At 40.9% G+C, this 18,140-nt stretch overlaps 1 protein-coding gene across 1 annotated transcript; it reads left to right on the plus strand.

Annotated features, from left to right (window-relative positions):
* The first annotated feature begins 788 nt into the window (after nt 1-788).
* On the plus strand, nt 789-16,579 carry hrob (homologous recombination factor with OB-fold). Its single transcript, XM_042505142.2, has 10 exons — nt 789-992; nt 1,191-1,241; nt 1,357-2,334; nt 2,601-2,684; nt 6,149-6,283; nt 8,783-8,891; nt 11,618-11,703; nt 11,807-11,929; nt 12,056-12,278; nt 16,305-16,579. The coding sequence occupies exons 1-10, from the start codon at nt 981-983 to the stop codon at nt 16,358-16,360; spliced, it is 1,857 nt and encodes a 618-aa protein (XP_042361076.2). The 5' UTR covers nt 789-980; the 3' UTR covers nt 16,361-16,579.
* The last annotated feature ends 1,561 nt before the right edge of the window (nt 16,580-18,140 follow it).

Raw genomic sequence — 18,140 nt, forward strand, 5'->3', positions numbered from 1 at the left:
GAAAAGGGGAAATGACCTGGAAAAAGTACCTAAAAATATCATAATTAACATATTTAACACACATTTAATTTAACATAATAAGTAAAAAAAAGTATATGAAAATTGCCTGAAAATTAGTTAAAAAAGAAAAAAATGAAACAAAAATGAAAAAGAAAAAACTGAAAAAATAAAATAAAAAGATTTTTCAAAATTAATTTTCCAGTCTACTAATTAAAATTAAAACTTGCAAAAAATGTCTGAAAGCAGCACAAGAAAAGTGATTTTGCGCCAGATTTCAAAGGGTTAACTTCATGGTCAGATGTAGGCTGGATGTTCCCTGAAAACTTCACAAGACTTTGAATTGAATTTTGTGATGGATAAAAAAAAGTGACATATATATACAGTATACATGTTATTTTATGATTTATTTATATATATAGTACAAGTACAATATTTGCCTCTGAGATGTAATGAAATAGATGCATAGAGCAGTAAAAAAAAATTAAATACTCAAGTGCAGTACAAGTACTTCAAAGTTGAGCTCAAGTGCAGTAATTTGAATAAATACACTTAGTTACATTTCACCTCTGTCAACTAATACGATGGTTATTTGACTATTTGGCACGCTAAAAAAGGGGGGCAAATCACTGTTGTCGCTTTTCTGTTTTTTTAAGTGTAAGAAATAAAAACGATTGAACTGGAAAGAACACGGATGAAGACAAAGATGATTGAAATGCGGTTCAAGTGGGAGTGAATCATCTCGCTCTGCGTCAACACTCTTTGTACAAACATCTGCTACGTCATTACGTCATGTTTGAACGTGGCGGCGCGGTACCTACCAAAAGTTTTCATTTAGCTGGCTGGCTAGCAGCGTTTGTTTGTTACATTTACACGGTATGAAAACAACTAATTATGTTTAAACGCAGTAACTGAATGGCACTCAATGTGTCAGTAAGTTTGGTTTCCAAACGGACCAAATACGGCTTTCATCGCGATATCTCATGACTGCGATGGTAAGTGAAACAGACCAGTAAAACTCAAAACAATCTGAGCTAACCGAGCTAACGGATGCTAGCAAGAAAATTAATTCACGTGCGTTAAAATGGGTTTGTGACACGTTTTTTTGGTTTATCTCTTTAATAGCACCCGGACGTTTAGAGCTTCACGTGTTGTGGAGATATTAATTCAGTGTGTTGTTGCCTCTGTTTCAGACCTGCAAATTAAGTGGTCTGTTCAGCATTGGCGAGGACTTTGATGATGAGGTGATTCCAGCAAACACACGTTTACTTAACTCACTCCCATACTGTATAATAACGAGCCTCCTTCTGTTAACCCTCACACTGCTTGTGTGTGTGTGTGTGTGTTTTTCTCTCCCAGGACCTGCTTGGGACAGACTGGACTGTCCGCACAGCGTCTGGACCAGCCGATGTGGCAGCTGCTGTGTCATCTTGCTCGCTCCGGGCTTCCTCTGCTGCTCACAGAGAGCCGGAGAAAAATTGCCTTCAGCAGCCTGGAGCGAGATCAGCTGCCCTGTGTAATGGCACAGCATCAATGAGCAGCACACACACGACTGCTGGACAAACTGTTGCTCTGGGTTTGAGACAGCTCTCCTCCTCCGCTCAGCCCCATCCCCCCACACTGAATAACTCTCAGCCTAATTTGGCATCACAACAGAGTCCTGCTGACACAGAGGGGCCGCCAAAGCCCTGCGTGGCTGAGGATGATTTTGATGATTGGGATGTTGACCTGGCAGATCTGGATGAATGCGACCGCCAGATGGGGCAGCCTCCTGCTCCAACCCCACCTGCGCCTGCGTTCGAGCCTGCATCTTCAGCCAAAATGCTGCGACCCCCGACCTGTGGAGGGATTCAGACACAACCTAATCGGCCCCTGAGGGACTTCAGCACTGCACGCCAGTCCTCATCAAGTCATAACCTACCTCCTAGGACCTCCTCTATGCCCCCTCTGAGATCCCCAAATCCCAGCCCTGCTTTCCTGTCAGCTCCTCCACAGAGTCCGAGTGTTTTCCCCGGCCGCACTGCGTCTTCTCCTGCCCCTAACCCCATTCCCAGGACACTAAACCGTCCCCAGCCGCCACATAGACCATTTGCAACTCCTGGACCCTCTCCTCAGGGCCGTGCCCTCTTTCAAACTGTCTCTCCAGCGCCTTCTTCCACCCCGTCTGTGAGCTCCTCCACTCTGAGCCCTCATCCCCTTCACACACCAGTCCTCACAAACCGCCTGGTCCAGTTGGTGTCAGCCTCCAATAAGCTTCCTAAGAAGAGGCCGCGCTCCGAGCCTCACCGGCCCAGGACCAGACGCTTCCCCGGCCCCGCTGGATTCCTGCCGCAGCAGGTTAGTCTCATTCAGGGCCGGTTCTCCTCCTCTGCCAGGCATTTAAACTTCCTGTTTGTATCTGTCTGATTTCAGTCTGTTGACGTTGCAATGTTTTGAATTAAAAGCTCCAGGGCAGTGAAATCATCTAATCTCACCCACGTGGTCAGAAATTGTGCGGCTGCTCTGTGGTTTTCTCACCGAAGCTTGAATGAAATGACATTTAGAGGTTATGTGTTTGTTTTTCCACCACGGCGCCGTGTAATGATCTAACTCCTCTCTCTCAGCCGCAGGGTCAGAGCCTGGACGACATCGTGGTTTCTGTCCCTCAGACTCCAGCTCACGGTGTTGTGGCCCGTTCACCGAGCCAGGTAATGCACCACAGACAGAGATGTTAGACACAAAACACATTACAGCTTGTTTTTACCGTGAAATGGTTTTTTATCATCTTATGAACTGATTGTTTTCTCGATCAACTGATTCCCAAAGCTTGACATATGGACAAGTGGACATATTTAAATGTCTTGTTTTGTCCAATCAGCACTTCAAAATCCAGATTTATAGCACAGAGGGCTAAAAAACCCCAGCAAATATCTACACTGATGAAGTTAGAACCCCTGAATTATTGTCATTTTTACCAGAGAAAAATGTAAAGTGGACTTTTCTACATGCTTCTTTTCCTGAAGGCTGCTGCTGGTTAGAAAATATAGAAATATTAGAAATATATCATCTGATTCTTTAAAAAGAATAAAAGTCATCTCATATTATGCTATATCTTTTATTTAATTTACATAACAATACTTAATTTAACTATACTGTAACAGTACTTTATTTTTATACTTTACTTTATTTAACACTATAAAGGTTTTGTTAATGTTTTATTAAACTTTATTGTAACAGTAGTTTATGTAACTTTATTTCATGCCTGTAGCTTCTTTATTTGTAACTAGTTTATTTAATAATTTTGTATTTTAGATTTCAGAATATCAAGATACATATTTCGTATTGTCGTATAGCCTAAAAATATTGTGATTTTTTTTTTAAAGCCATATCCCCCGGCCCTTCTGCTGGCCATCCCGACACTTAATTACACGCAGTGTTTCCTTCAGGTTCTCCTGGGGAATTCCTTCATTCAAGCTTGAAAGTGTTTTTTTTTCTCTCTGAAACAAAAGAGTTTATTTTTCATACGTTTTCATACATATTTATTTCTGTGTCCCCTCCCCCGGCCTGGAAACGGAAGCTCTGAAGAAAATGCTGAGTTAGCATTTAGATAGTTCTGACGCGTTTGTTTTAAAGAGAGGCCCTTTGGGTAAGTGTAAAGTCTGCAATTCATTACTTCAAATGTGAATCACGCCCTCATGTATTATGAATTATAAAAGAGGATAATTGCTCCATTTGGCCCAAGCAGCAACCTCTGGGGCTGAAAAATGAAGATAACGTGTAACTGCGTTACCTTGAACGGCCACTTGAGGCCGGCCCCAAGAGCCAATCAGTCCCCATAGTCATCAGTGTGAAAAGCCCAACTTCACAACAGGGGTGAGCGATATGGCCTTAAAACGATATCACAATACTTCAGGGTATTTTTGTGATAATGATATTCTTCATCATATGAAACAATACTGACAAATATTTTATTATTAATTTCAAGAACATACAATGAAATAAACTCCTCCGATATCTGGTGGCAATTTCACTTTCAGCCATGCTTGTTGTTGCCATACGTGACTGTATGATGTCATTATGCCAACAGGTCAACATATTGCCATTATCATGATATGAAGGTTTCCTAAAATTATTCGGTATTATCATGAGCGATATGATATGGCACACCCCTAGTTTACAGCCTGGTACAAATGACAGTTTTGGTCTCTATATTAATTTCAAAATTCACGAGAACTAAACAGAGTTTTACGTTTTTGTTTTTGTATAGAACTCACTCATTTACCATTTATTAAGGCTTAAAGTTTCAGCCCCCCATATTTAAGGGCGGGCCACTTTGAGTGACAGGCTGTCTGAGAGGGATCACATGAGCCAGATCCACCCCTCGCTCCTCCACAGCTCCACCCTCTCGTCCAGATACTGTATGCTCACTTCTGATTCCAAAAACCAAACAACAGCAAGGCCTCAAAACTGCAGTCCACAGACCAAAGTGTGACGTCTCAGTAGCTACATGCATTCTTTTATACAGTCCGTGGTTTGGCCGTTTTTCCCTACAATGTCGCGTTGTAGCGAGTTTTAAGTAACCACTGTCAGTGGGTTCGTGCATTGGTGGATGAGTTTTGTGGCAGCGTGTTGTTTGGGTTCCACATGGAATGAGGCTGAGTGCACAGGGGCGTCTGAGCTGAGCCATGCCGGTTAGATTTGTGTCCCAGCTCATCCCGACTTGCTCTGACATCGTGCAAAAGTGGACAGATTTTAGAGCCAGGTGCCGCAGTTTTACTCCCCACACACTGCAAGGCCCAGAGCATGATGGGAAATGCCTGGCTCTCAGCCGATTAAACAGCTGACTCAACAATGTGACGTTTCAGATAAACTTTTTATTTTTGTTGAATTTCAGAGATTTGGAATCTATTTGTCGTATTTGAAGTTTTTTTCTGTTAGCAGAGTACATGTTGTGGCTGACGGTCACGTTTTGCACTCAGAGAGACTAAATGCATTCATCATGAACAACACAGTCTGTTGTATATTAACACTGGACTGTTGTAATTATTTTATTAGGAATATTTCACAACACAAAGACTTGTGGTCAGCAGCCTGAGTGGGATGTGACGATTCTGTACAGATTTAAGCTCTGACTGTCGGCTGTCTGACTGATCTGCACTGAAAGCTGTTGCGTCTTTGACTGTCAGGCAGATGTTTTTGATTTATTTCTGTAGTTTGAGGGTGACAGGTTCGCTCAGTGGATTTATATCCAGCAGACTGATATGATGCTGATTTGCATGTCAGTTCATGTAAAATGAAGGTTAACCATGAACAGAAATTACAGATCGCCTGCACAATGTTTTAATAGGTCACTGTGTCATAATCGCTAAATCTGGAAACCGTGAACAAACTGATAAACCCATCTGATAAGACTTTAATGAATCAGTATCATATCTAACAGGATGCGGGTGCTTCTGAAGGCTGCTGGAAGAGTCAGAAAACTGTCTGACTTGATGGCATCTTTATGTCACCGCCTCCTGCTGCATCCGCCTGCTGCATCCGCCTGCTCTTGTCTGCTGTCCAGGCGAGGTGCAGTTCAAGCTTGAGCAAGCTGCATGTCTCCTCTCCCAATGCATGCTGGGATAGTCTCCACATCTATGTAACGCAGAACAGGATAAGCAAGTGTTGGAACTGCATGAATGTGTGTTCACAATTTATTTTTTTGGCAAGTTATTGCGACAGGAGCAACAATAAATTTCCAAATATACATCACAGAGGAGCAGTAAGTAATCATTTTGCTGTCTGCAGATGACAAGACTTCTATTGTTTCCCGCAGGACTTTTGTTTAGACTTGCCAACAACAGCTCACAGAAAAATCTCTGAGTAATTACAACATGCTTTGATATTTCTGACATAACTTGAAGTCAGGTTTTGATTTCCTGAACACTCCAGGATGTTTATATCTGAACATCAGGAGCTTTTTACAGAGGTTGTGCCTTCAGAAGGAGACATTTAAGTGTTCCAGGCTGCGGTGTGAAATGAAGTTTCACACAATCTGATTGCAACGCGGCCACAGTGACCATCTGAGCTCTGTGAGGAGGCAGGGGGGATAAAAAGCTGATATTTTCAGCCAGGTCGTGCACAGTAACCGTGAGTCTTTGTGAGTGTGTAAACGGTTTGACTCGCTTTACAGGGCTCCAGCTCACAGACTGAAGAAGAGGAGTTCAGCGGCGGCGCCTGGGCAGCGATGAAGGCAGAGATGGGATTGGACGAGAGGAACCCCTCGTGTTTCCTGCACTCTTACAGCGTGGTCATGGTGCTCCGAAAGGTGATTACCTATAAACATTATGCATCTATTCGTTATTCAGTTACAAACAAACGGCAATAAAGTCCTGAAACCATTTCACATTTTAGTCCAGTTGAAGCAATAGGTGCGTTTTTTTATTTAGGTCAAGCAGTTGTTTTATTATCGATCCTCCATCATAACAGACTGTGTGTCGCTGCTGGAGGTCTATTGGCATAATCAGGACAAATGGAGCAGCCGCACCAGAGGTGTTTTGTAATTATAAACAGTACGATCACTCATCAATCACTCTAATGGAGACTCTGCTGTTGTCCCGCTCTCCCCGCGTGTCGACCTCTGTTGAATAACCTGCCAGTATTCAATCGCCGCGAGCGCTTCAGCGTGTTGGTTTCTGTCATGGCTGTTGACACAGGTTTCATTGACATGCACAGAGTCACTGGCAGGACAATCATTCAGGTTAAGCTGATTATATGAATCTCGGCTTCCTCAAAATCCCTCTTTCACATGAATAGACAAATGAACACAGACCCCTATTCACTTCTGTTGACTCAACTATAACATGTTACTAAATAATGCTCACTGCTGTTTATTTGTTGACAAACCTGGAGATGATGTGCTGATGTGAGGCTGTGATGATATTTGATTATTTGGTTATCAAATAATATTGGTCAGATTTTATCTGAATGAAGAAATGAACGGATTAACGTTACAATAAGAATTAAAAAACAATGTCCATCTTACTTCGTGTTGAATTTCACCTTATAAGTTGGCAGTCTGGAAAGCATCCGAAGCACTTAAATTTTCAGTAAAAATCCTTTATTGGCAAATAGTTGATCAATGCGTTTTGATCAGGGTATAAAATGCTCTGGGGACAGATGTTCAATTTAAAACTAATCATGAGGTCATGTGACAGAAGTCACATGGCATGTCAGTGACGCCCACCTGATTAAAAAAAAAAAACACTTGAAAGACATAACAGTGAAAATATCAGATTTTTTCCCCCACATTTACCATGATTGCGATCTGTAGTTTTCTTTGTAGATGGGTGGAGATAATTTCATTTGTAACACGTCTTTAACCTCAATAAACAATCAGTGTCTTTCTGATTGTGGCCACCAGATGGTGCCAAAAACAGAATTTTTGCACAAATGGAGCCCTTTAAATAATGATATAATTACATGTAAAATTTACAGTTTAGTTACAACTTGTATAAATGCTTCAAGAATCCAATCAGTGTTGTTTTTGATGATGAATTTCATGGCAAGAATACAAGCAAATACATTTGTTACAGCTGCAGTTCAAATCAGTTGCTGAGAGTTTGGAAACGTTACTTATTTTCATACAATATCATTGAGGGAAAAAATAAAAACTACATCCTCACTCTAGATTATGCTCCTATGAATATTTAATATAATTACCGCTGAGGTGACGTTTCGAGCTACATGCTCTTCGTCCGTCTGATGAAGACAACAACATCACCTCGGTGGTAATTATATAAAATATTCATAGAAGCATAATCAAGTGTGCAGACTTATTTTTCTTCTCTTGTCCAGCACCTAGTCTTTTTGCCGGATGTGCGTGCTTTTGTGAACTTTTTATACAATATTATTGACAAATTGATTCCAGCTCAAGTAAAATGTTTAGGGCTTCAACTAACTAACTAACTAACTAACTAACTAACTTATTTTATTTAAATGGCCAATTTTATTTCAATGATTGAGAAGTACAGAACCTTCAAAATGTTCAGTTTACTATCATATGTGACAAAGAAAATCTGAAAGTCCATACATTTTTTGAAGATTATTTTGTGGGGCGTTTTGCCTGTATTTGATTGGACAGATATAAGTGAGAAAGGGGGGGAGAGAGAGAAAGAGGGGATGACGTGCAGCAAAGGGCCGAGGCTGGAATTGAACCTGTGGCCGCTGCAGCGACGACAAGGTGCCTCTGTACAAGGTACGCCCGCTGTACCAACTGAGCTACTGGGCCCCCCAAATCTTTACATTTTAGAGGATTAAAAAAATACTGAAAGGATATGTTGATGATCATAATTGTTTCTGGTTTATTTTCTGATCCTCCGAAAATCGATGAGTCATCAAGCACAGCTCCAAAAATGTTTACACGCAACGGTAATGCAGGTGGAAATCGATGTAAGCTCACCTGATTTCAGGTTGTAATAGGCTTTCACGGTCTGATAACCATCTCTGAAAATTTCACGGGATTAGGCAGTCATTATTGTTATCAGTTACAGCGATTCAGCGATGGGAACTGAAGAGTGTTCTGTGGTTGACCAAACGCTTTATCATAATTGAAACTTGAGAACATTTTATTAATAGAAGTGTGTTTAAAATGTCTGACAGGCAGCGGAGGAGCAGATGTACATGACATCCATCAGTTTTCATACCATGGCACACTGTGAAGCCACACTAAGGCTGTAACCCTGACCTGAGTTCCTCTAGAAAAGTTCTGAGTGAATTTATTTGATTCAGCGGCTGGTATGTTGTTTGTTTTCCCTCGTCGATGCAGGCTGCGCTGAAACAGCTGCCGAGAAACAAAGTGCCAAACATGGCCGTGCTCCTGAAGAGCATCATCTACACACACGCTGATGCCAAGGCTGTGTTTAAAGATCCAACAGGTATTGGACACACACACACACACACAGAAAATAAATACACTGGCTTATGGAAGGAATAAGTATCAACTTGCAATACAATATGCGCTATAAATAACTGAACTAGTGTGTTAAGAGAGATGTGAATCAAAGAGAGAGAGGTGGTGAATAACTCACCTGATTGATCTCCACATGGTGCGAGAGCTGAGTTCAGCTGCAGTTACATGTTTGATTACACACACACACACACACATACACATGTATATACAGCATACACACATCTGCTGTGGAAGCTTCTCTTCTCTCCTCTTTGCCTGTTTTCCTTCTCCTGCTGCGTCTTTCGCCGCTCTTGTCTGATCCTCCTCTTAAGATGAGCTGGTTGCCATGGCCCCCAGAGAGCAGTGGCACGAGGTGTGCTGATTATTAACACTCAGGAGTGGATGTTGTACTCAACACAGAACTTAAGTGCTTATTAGTGATTCAATTGCAGTAGATTGGCATCAGCAGTGGGTGGGTTTTAAGTGCTTTTGACACAACGAGGGAGCATTCTGCCTGTAATGTGCCACTAAACCTGCTGGAAGCTTTTGTCTCCAGCAGGCAGTTATCTGAGATGCCGCTATCCGTGGCGAAGACGCACGCCAGTGTTGAAAAGATGAGCCGATTAATCGATCAGCGGGCAATTCTTCACCAAATTTAAGGGCTGAAGTCATTTATCAAGGAAAACACACAAACATTTTCTGCTTCTTAAATGTGAGAATTTGCTGCTTTTTTTTCTCTGTGTAGTTTTTGTTGTCTCACTGCTTTTTGGGTTTTAGAGAATTGGACTGACAAAATAAGCAATTTGAAGTAGTCGCTTTGGGAAAGTTGTGTACATTTGTCACTATTTTCTGAAATTTTACAGAGTAATAGATAAATAGAAAAATTATTTTGTAAATAAATAGAAAATGAATGTTATTTGCAGCAGCATTCCCTGCTTCTGCTGCATCGATTTTGGTTCTTTTTGTAAAACTGTCCATTGTGAGTGTGATAATGTTGCAATAGTGCAATGCTCAATCAGTGAAGTAATCTTTTAAATGGAAAGCCCAGAATGAAAGAGGATTAAAGTGTTACTTTTCTTAAAGTTCCACTCCAGACATTGATAAACCCAGAAAAATGAATCCCTGTTCATTAAATTGCATATTTTGTTCATTTTTTTCCATCAGACAAATCCCTTCATGCTCTAAAATCAGATTCAACACCTTTGCCTCATTCTAAGCCGGGCTCAGACTACAGGGGATTTGGGCTGATTTATTCCTTATTCACCCATTTCAACAATCAGACGACGAATCTGATCTGGGACTGTAGTCATTACCGTTTTTTGGCCCATATTATCGGGTAATGTGAGAAGTTTACAGGTCCAGTCTTAAACCTCCTGAATTGCTTGCAAACTCATCGGGGCCGTCCCGGTAATTTCAAACGTGTTTGATATCTCGGACATAAAAATCTGGAGGATTACGGTTATGATAACGTCTATATTGAGCAGCTTACGGTATTGCCAAGCTATGATAATCATTTTAACCCTTGAGCTGAATGTTAGCTAGCATGCTGCTGTTGACACATATAAAACTGACTGTTAAAGTCTCACCTCCGGTCCTTGCTGAAGGACAGAAAACGTGTGTTGACGGCGTCCCCCAACCTTTTTCACAACAAGACTCTTTAACCCTCTGCTTTTGTTTTTCTCGCTGCAAAGCATTGTTACCGTGACAGCAAGGTGTCTCATCACGTCGGTCTCTGCTTTGTTTACATCTGTTTCCCCACATGAGATCACTTGAGATGTTCAAAGATGAAAAGATGCAAAGATGAAGTAAATTGAAACTTAGCTTGCAAAATACCGATAGTAGCTAAATGCGCTTTTCCTTTGACACCCTTCGTTTTGCTTTAGCGTTATGAAAAACCCAATTCCACAAGTTGGTTCCTGAGGTTTGTGACATAACAAACCTTTGCTGTCTGAATCTGTTTTTTTGAGACTAATTGTTTTTTTTTTGGACCAGAAGAACTTAAACAAAGTTCTCAGAACCTCCTTTTTTGTGTCAGCAGCGCAAGAGCTAGGAAGTATTGTTGTTCTTAGAACGCCCTTTTGTATGTTGATTGGTTGAACACAGCCAGCGCAACACCCGCAACCACCATTTTTTAAATTTTTTTTTTTCATTTTTAACCTATGAGCTGTGTTATCAACAGACAACACAAACAACAGCTTGTAATGCAAGGAATTGGAAGAAAACAGACAAATGGACTGACGGCGTAGTGCATGTTCACTGAGCATAAATGCAGCCGTGGAAATACAACTAGCAGAAGCAACAAGGGTTTCTTGCAGAGGCAACATAACTATAAGAGCCAAACAATAATGCCAAACCAAGGCCAGACAAAATTGAAAGTAGAATGAAATGAGAGAGAAACAGCAACAAAAACAACCCATACCAATAAGAACAAATATAATTCAAAGAATATTAATAGGAAACAGAAATGATAGTAATGAAAATGAAACATGATCGAGACAGAAGAAAAAAGATAAATTAAAAGACAAACTAAAAGAGATAAATTAAAATAGACTACATCACATAAAAGCAAGTCTATAAAAATGGGTTTTAAAAAGCGATTTAAGAATAAGTGGAGATTACCTAAGTACATCTTAGACTTCCAACCGTTAATTAGTTTTAAATGATACTATTAATTTCTCTCAGTTTGGTGTTCATAATGTTTTTTGGCTGCAGGGGATATTCAGGGAACGGTGCATCGGCGTCTGCTGGAGGAGCGAGTGGAGGAGCTGAAGGTCGGCGCTGTGCTCCTGCTCAAACAAGTGAGACTCACCTCTCTTTAAACTTTCATGATGCAGTTTAGTGTTTGTGTTATTTAAAATGTGTAGTGGTTACACGTCTATTTATGGCGCGCTCTGTGCACAGGTCGGTGTGTTTTCCCCCTCCCATCGTAACCATTACCTGAACGTGACTCCCAACAACCTGCTGAGGATCTACTCCCCTGATGGAGTCGGTGTGTCCTCCACTCAGCTCCCGCCGCTCGTCCTGGTGAGCACCACGACCGTTAGCCATAAACAAGAATAGCACAGCCCAACAAATATGAAATCTGTCATCCAGAAATGCTCCGTCAACCTGTCAGCTGTCCCCTCAAAACAGTTTTTTTTTTCTCTCTAGGAGCCGATGTTGCTTTCACCCACTCGGCTTCCCACAGCCGGCCTCCGGGAGCCCGTGTCTCAGATGCAGCTGGTGTTTGACGAGGACGACGACGAGGGACAAGAAGGAGGGAAATGCTCAGAGAGAGGCGGAGACCCTCAAACCCCAAAAGACACTAGAGCAGACTCCGGCAGAGGCCCCCGAGAGCCCGCTGCAGCACCACAGGACTCAGGCTGGGATGCAGGTGGGGCGTCTAATTTGTAATAACACTCGTGATGAGAGAGATTAATTCCAGTCACATCCTGGGGTTGCCAAGTGTCAGGCTCCAGTAAAATTAAGTTTTGCTGAATAAAACAGCAACACCGTCTGGCAACGTTGTGAGACATTAACATTTGACTTGCTGACCTCAAACCAAATCTAACTGCAGCAAAACAAAGAGGTGTCTGAATGCATTTTTCTGCACTAAAGCTGCAACCAACCATTTTCAGTTAATTAATCAGCTTTTCCTGTTTTATTATTCAGTCAGTAAAAAAAAAAAAAGATGCACATGATGGATCACAATACAAAGTAGCAGAGTCTGAATTTGTAGTTTAATATGACATGATTAGTCTGATCAGCAGCCAGCTCATAACTATTCATATAATATTTATATGAAACATGGAGAAGAGCCAAGTTAAGCATTTTCGGCTGCAATAGTGAAATAGCTCGAGGGACTTAAATGTCATTCCATCAGTCAAAGACTCATCCAGAGTCACATATTCTAGACACTTTCACTCAATGGATTTTTTTATGAAATTTTGCACAATGTCCCTAGATGATGACTCCTAATGACTGTAATCCATCAACAGATAAGAAATTCCACTCAGAGGTATTAGAAAAATAAGATAAGACTTTATAGATCTTCAGGAGCTAAATACACTTGTAGTAGCAAAGAAGAAAAGAGACTAAAAAAAGCTTTTTAAATTCAATATATACTAATTGAAAAGAAGTTTAAGTGAAAATGGACATCTTTTCCACCCCCCTAGTGTTTCCAAGTGGTGTTATGGGTGGCACAGCAGTCACAAAGATGACCAGATCAGGGCGACCTCTAGCTCACCTGGTTGAGCATGCGCCACATAAACTAAAGCCTTTGCAGCGGCCTGGGTTCGATTCTAGCCTGTGGCCCTTTGCTGTGTGTCATTCCCTCTCTCTTTCTAACATTTCCTGTCAATCTATAGCTGTCCTGTCAATACATGGAATCATCCAACAAAATAATTAAAAACAAGCAAACAAAAAAAAGACAACTGGGTTACTTATCATTTCCCTCAGAGTCTGGCATGGAGCTCCACTTCCTTTACAGGGTACAGAGTTTCCAGTTATTTCAGTTGTTCTGTCGTCAGTAACTGCAAAGAACTAACACTGATAATCTTCGGTAGCTGAGGATAGCCACTGATAGCTGCTTGGGAAAACAAACGTGCTATCTTCTTCCTGTTTTTGTTTGTGCAGTGGTTGACACACTTTCTTTGTGCCATAAATTGTTGAGAGATTGCACCCAGAATTGCATACTGAGAGCAAGGCTTTTCGTGAACCAAATGCCAGTTGTGTCATTATTCTATATCCATTACATTGTGCAGTCAACATTCACTTCATATGTAGTTAAAGCAAAAACTGATCTATAGGGACACTACCTTGTTAAAAGTCTGAAAGTTAGAGTGATGAAAATTAAGCCAAAGTCTGAAAATGTGGAGCTGAGCTCGGCACGGCAGACGTTTTGACTTGTCATAGTGGGAAAAGCACAGATGTTGCTAAAAGCAGAAACGATGGCTCTGTTGTGTTCAAGTGCTTCAGTGAGAGTGACTGGGAGCAAGCATGCACAGGACCTGGATTCTGAAATCAAAGCAGCCAAATGGAATTCAGCCATCATTAATTTATTTACACCTGTGCTTTTCCTACTGTTCAATTGTCCTCTGTGAAAAAAGGCCAACAGCGGCTGTGGTTTAGGAAGTAGAGCAGCTCGTCCACTCGTCGAAATATCCATATGCAAGACACTGAACCCCAAATTGCTCCCAGTGCTCACACCAGTGCCTTGAATTGTACATCACTACCTTAAGTGTGTGTCTGTGTGTGTGTTTTTGTGAAATCTTTGGATAAAAGTGCTAATGCAGCCCATTTACTGTACAGAGAACAAACAGTTTGCTTGTTTGTTTCATTTTTGCTCGCAAAGTCAATAAGAGCAAAAAAAAAAAAAAAGAAAACCCCTTGTTTTTCATCCATTAATTTTGTTTTATTTGGTGTGCAATGATCATTACAGCCTCTTCAGGCAGAATGCATGAGTGTAGTTTTCTTAAAGCTAAAACAAGAACCTTTTTTTTCCTCACTTGATAAATTGACCCAAACAGTTAACTGAGTGGATTCGTTTTCAGAACAAGTGACTAATGGTTTGAACACTGCCCTGAACTGCTCCTCCGTTTCTCTGCTCCCTGTGTGGACTGTGCATAGCTCTCCTAATTGTAACTCTGTTGCAGTTCATGGTGATTTACAGAGCAGAACACTTGTATAAGAGACTGAGCATTGTTCAGATAAACACACTGTACACCGTCTTTTATTCTGTACACAAAACTACATTAAATTGTCAACAAAAAGACAAATGATTAAGGCTTAACCTCAGTTCACTGTTAGTCAGGGACCTCTTTTCCCTTATTTCCTGTTAGGACTGTCTGCCGTTCAATTAACTTTTAAGATTAAGGGTATAAGGAAATATCAGTACAGTTAGTATCGTAATATTATGTTCTATTGATTCTCAACAACACATCATTGATTTGGAATAATAATTTACATGCAAGGATTTGTGGCAGTGGTTCATTTTGTGTTGTAATCTATCTTAAGCCATTTGACGCTTCCACTTCAGTAGAGTACCATAGGAATGAGTCCGAAAACCTGGAAATAAGTTAGCATTTTAACACCTCTGTTTTCCTAGTCTAGTTTTTGATTAGAAGTATGTGGTTATCACAAGCTTAAGAGACTTTCACGTTTTGTTCTACAACGTAAAATACGTCAGTGAATACCCCACTTGTGAATTTTGAAGCTTTTATGTATCTTAAAAACGGCAATTGCAAACAAGTGGCTAAATAAGACTACAGAACATCATTATGCTACAAACACTGCTTTACAGCCTCGTTGTGGTGGCAACGTTCAGTCGTGCAACCATAATGTAGTTTGTTAATAACCTAATGGTAGCTTTTTAATCTGGCAATTGCATGGTTTCAAAAATGTGTTCATTGGTGAGGATTATTTTGCTGAACAAAACATGTTTTTTTTCTTTTTTTTTTTGGTTGGACCGCAGCACGGGAGGCCAGTGTCATAAACACAAAACTCTGTGAGTGAGTGAGTGAGTGACTAACAAAGTGATGAATTTGCAGCATTGATTAGTTAGACTGATGGTGTGACGTTGCTGTTTCCCCAGTGACTCTTTTTCTTTGAAAATAAATAGGCTAAGACATGGTAGGCCAACAGAAGTTGGTCCTGTATTACTATATTCCTCTTTCTCTGTAACCACAGTAAAATGACAGCATGGTGAAAATAGCAAGCTAGAGAGCTAACTAGTAATCCGCGGTCGTTACGTCAGTTGTGGACAGAGAGAGAGGATCCCCTCCTACCTTTGTTTGAGGAACAGCGGTTTCTGTGTGAAGCAAGCCTTACATTTATTTAGACGTTATTAACTGATACGTGTTACAGTGTCAGAATGGGTAGCACTGCCGTTATAAATAGAAGAAGAACATCAGACATTGACTGAAACTGAAGTGAATATTAGGTGTTACAGTGTCGGACCAGGTGGCGTCGTAATGACAGAATTCTCCTTTTGCACAACTATGATTATCATCGAGCCTGACTCTGATAGTGGCCGAAGGCAGCGCAGCCTCCGCCGGTCACACTGGGATGTTCATTCCAGGTCTGACTGGAGCTGAAGAGGGAGGATTTGTTAAATGATCAGAGGGTAACAGCTTCAGAGAAAGCAGCTCCCCTCGAATGTGTGACTGTGTCTAATGTTCAGTGTGTTGTTCTGCATTTTAACGTGTATTTAAGCTACATAAATTTTGGGCTGGACTGCATCAATGTGTTTCATACACCTCTGTTTCCCAGCAGACCCGACTATACACACAACACTATTAGGATCACATATTGAAAACTTTCATAACTAATTCCACGCAGGTAGGGATTTCTTTGTTTTCTGCAAGTTGCATTACACGTTATTTTATGTTCCTCGCTACACCTGTTTCTGTCTGTTGTGCAGATGATGACCTGGATGAACTCCTGGGAGAGTTACCCGAGGACACCTACAGCCTCTGATGTTACATCAGCAAACCTTCTGTACAGACTGTCCGCAATCGCTCAACCACAGTAAAGACGATATCCTTTGGTTTTCTGATGTCACCTCTTTAAAATCAGTACTGTCTGACCACTGAAGAACTTGTGAAAATGTGTAAATGTTGTAAAAAAAAATATTCCCTTCTGTAACTGTGTTCCTTATCCGCTTTATAAATCCGACAGGGAATAGTCTCGAGTTAATTTGTTCTTACTGTGTCATTTCTCTGCATCACTGGTGATTGATGTGTTATAAGAAACAGTCTCTCACAGCCAACACATGCTTATTAATTAATTACAAAAGCTCCAAAAATCAGCTTAGTTTGATTTCAGCTTCATGTCTTAAATTCTTATAAAGAATTATAATTAGTCTGGGATAATCTGCATTTGTGTTTTAAGGATGCAAGCCCCTCACTTCTCTTCCATTCATTCATCCATTGTCGCACTTTACCTCAGTGACCTTGAAATAAACAACTACATAAACATTTACATGGCATTGATTTGCTCTTCGTGCTAAATGAAAGCAAGGTTTCTCTGTTAGTTTTTGTCCTTGCGCTTCATTTTCAGTCTAGTCTGTTCCTCAGAACCTCGGAGTAGAGTAGATACACTGTGTGACCCGGCTTGTTTGCCATGCATTAAGAGGTGTATCCAAGGTTTTTCGGGGAGGGAGTGCAGGGAGGTAGTTTCAAAGTCCCATGTGGATTGCTTTACCAAAAAAAAGTGTTTATCCAGGGGAGCAGGGAGCCAGAGCATCAGGGTGGAGTCTCACTGTGACTAACAGGCTCTTATGGAGGCTTTCCCAACAGGATCCAGACTCCTCCACTTCCCAGCCTCACTGTAAAAGATTCAGGTTAATCCTCTGCCTCTTTGTCATTTGGTGTATAATGCAGCTGCTAAAATTGCCTGGTTCATGTTAAAAAGAGACAGAATGGAGATGATGAAATAGGTTGCATTTTCAGTCATCCCAAATGTTATTTTCTCTTAGTTTTCCTGAAATAAATACAGTTTACAGTACAGCCTGTAAGTATTTGGGCAGTGATACATTTTCTGTTGTTTTGGCTCTGTGCTCCAACACATTTGAGCTCACATTTCACTGTTCAGTAACTTTGTGGTTTAGGTGCTGACTTTCAGCTTAAATGTAATGGTGTTTACATCCATATGGACACAGTGTTGGAATTGCAGCCTTGAAATGATCCCACTGCTTCCAAAACTGTGGAAAAAATAGCCCATCGGCTGCAACCTTGATATGGATTTTTTTTAAAGGGACTGTACACCCAAATTTCTCACTTACCCCAGTGGTATCTAGCCTTCCAGACAGATTTTTTTCTATGTTTTGAGTCTCTTAACTTTTTCTGTAGCGCTCAAAGTACAACAGCAAAATTTCTTTCCAAAACAGTATCTGGTAACTGTAGATAATCCACACCTGTCACTGTGAACAGTTTTCAATGAAACCACTTTATACTGCAGATAAAGGAAATGTTTTGGGTCACTTCTGTGGATTACAGTATGCAGAGTAACAGTGACACTATTTCTAGAACAAGAAGTTGGTGTTTTAAGCAGCACAAACCTGCATGCATTGGAAAAACTATCTGTATATAGATTTCTTTTTTGTCATTTGGTTCGAGCAGCCTTGATTTATCGGGCTTGCAACCATATGAGTAAGCAGAGCCAACGTTGTTAACCAAGAACTGATGTTAACTCCCTCAACTTTAAACTATAAGTCATAACTGTAACCTCAGATCCAATGTGCTGCCGTACATGGAGC

This window comes from Plectropomus leopardus, chromosome 18, assembly GCF_026936395.1.
Source record: "Plectropomus leopardus strain MGB_pleo_1.0 chromosome 18, ASM2693639v1, whole genome shotgun sequence".
Taxonomy (NCBI): domain Eukaryota; kingdom Metazoa; phylum Chordata; class Actinopteri; order Perciformes; family Serranidae; genus Plectropomus; species Plectropomus leopardus.

What these genes read in the sequence shown, in the direction of transcription:
- hrob (XM_042505142.2), top strand. An exon ending in CTGGATTCCTGCCGCAGCAG is followed by an intron (nt 2,335 to 2,600) that starts GTTAGTCTCATT and finishes CCTCTCTCTCAG; the next exon opens with CCGCAGGGTCAGAGCCTGGA. An exon ending in AGCTCCCGCCGCTCGTCCTG is followed by an intron (nt 11,930 to 12,055) that starts GTGAGCACCACG and finishes TTTTCTCTCTAG; the next exon opens with GAGCCGATGTTGCTTTCACC.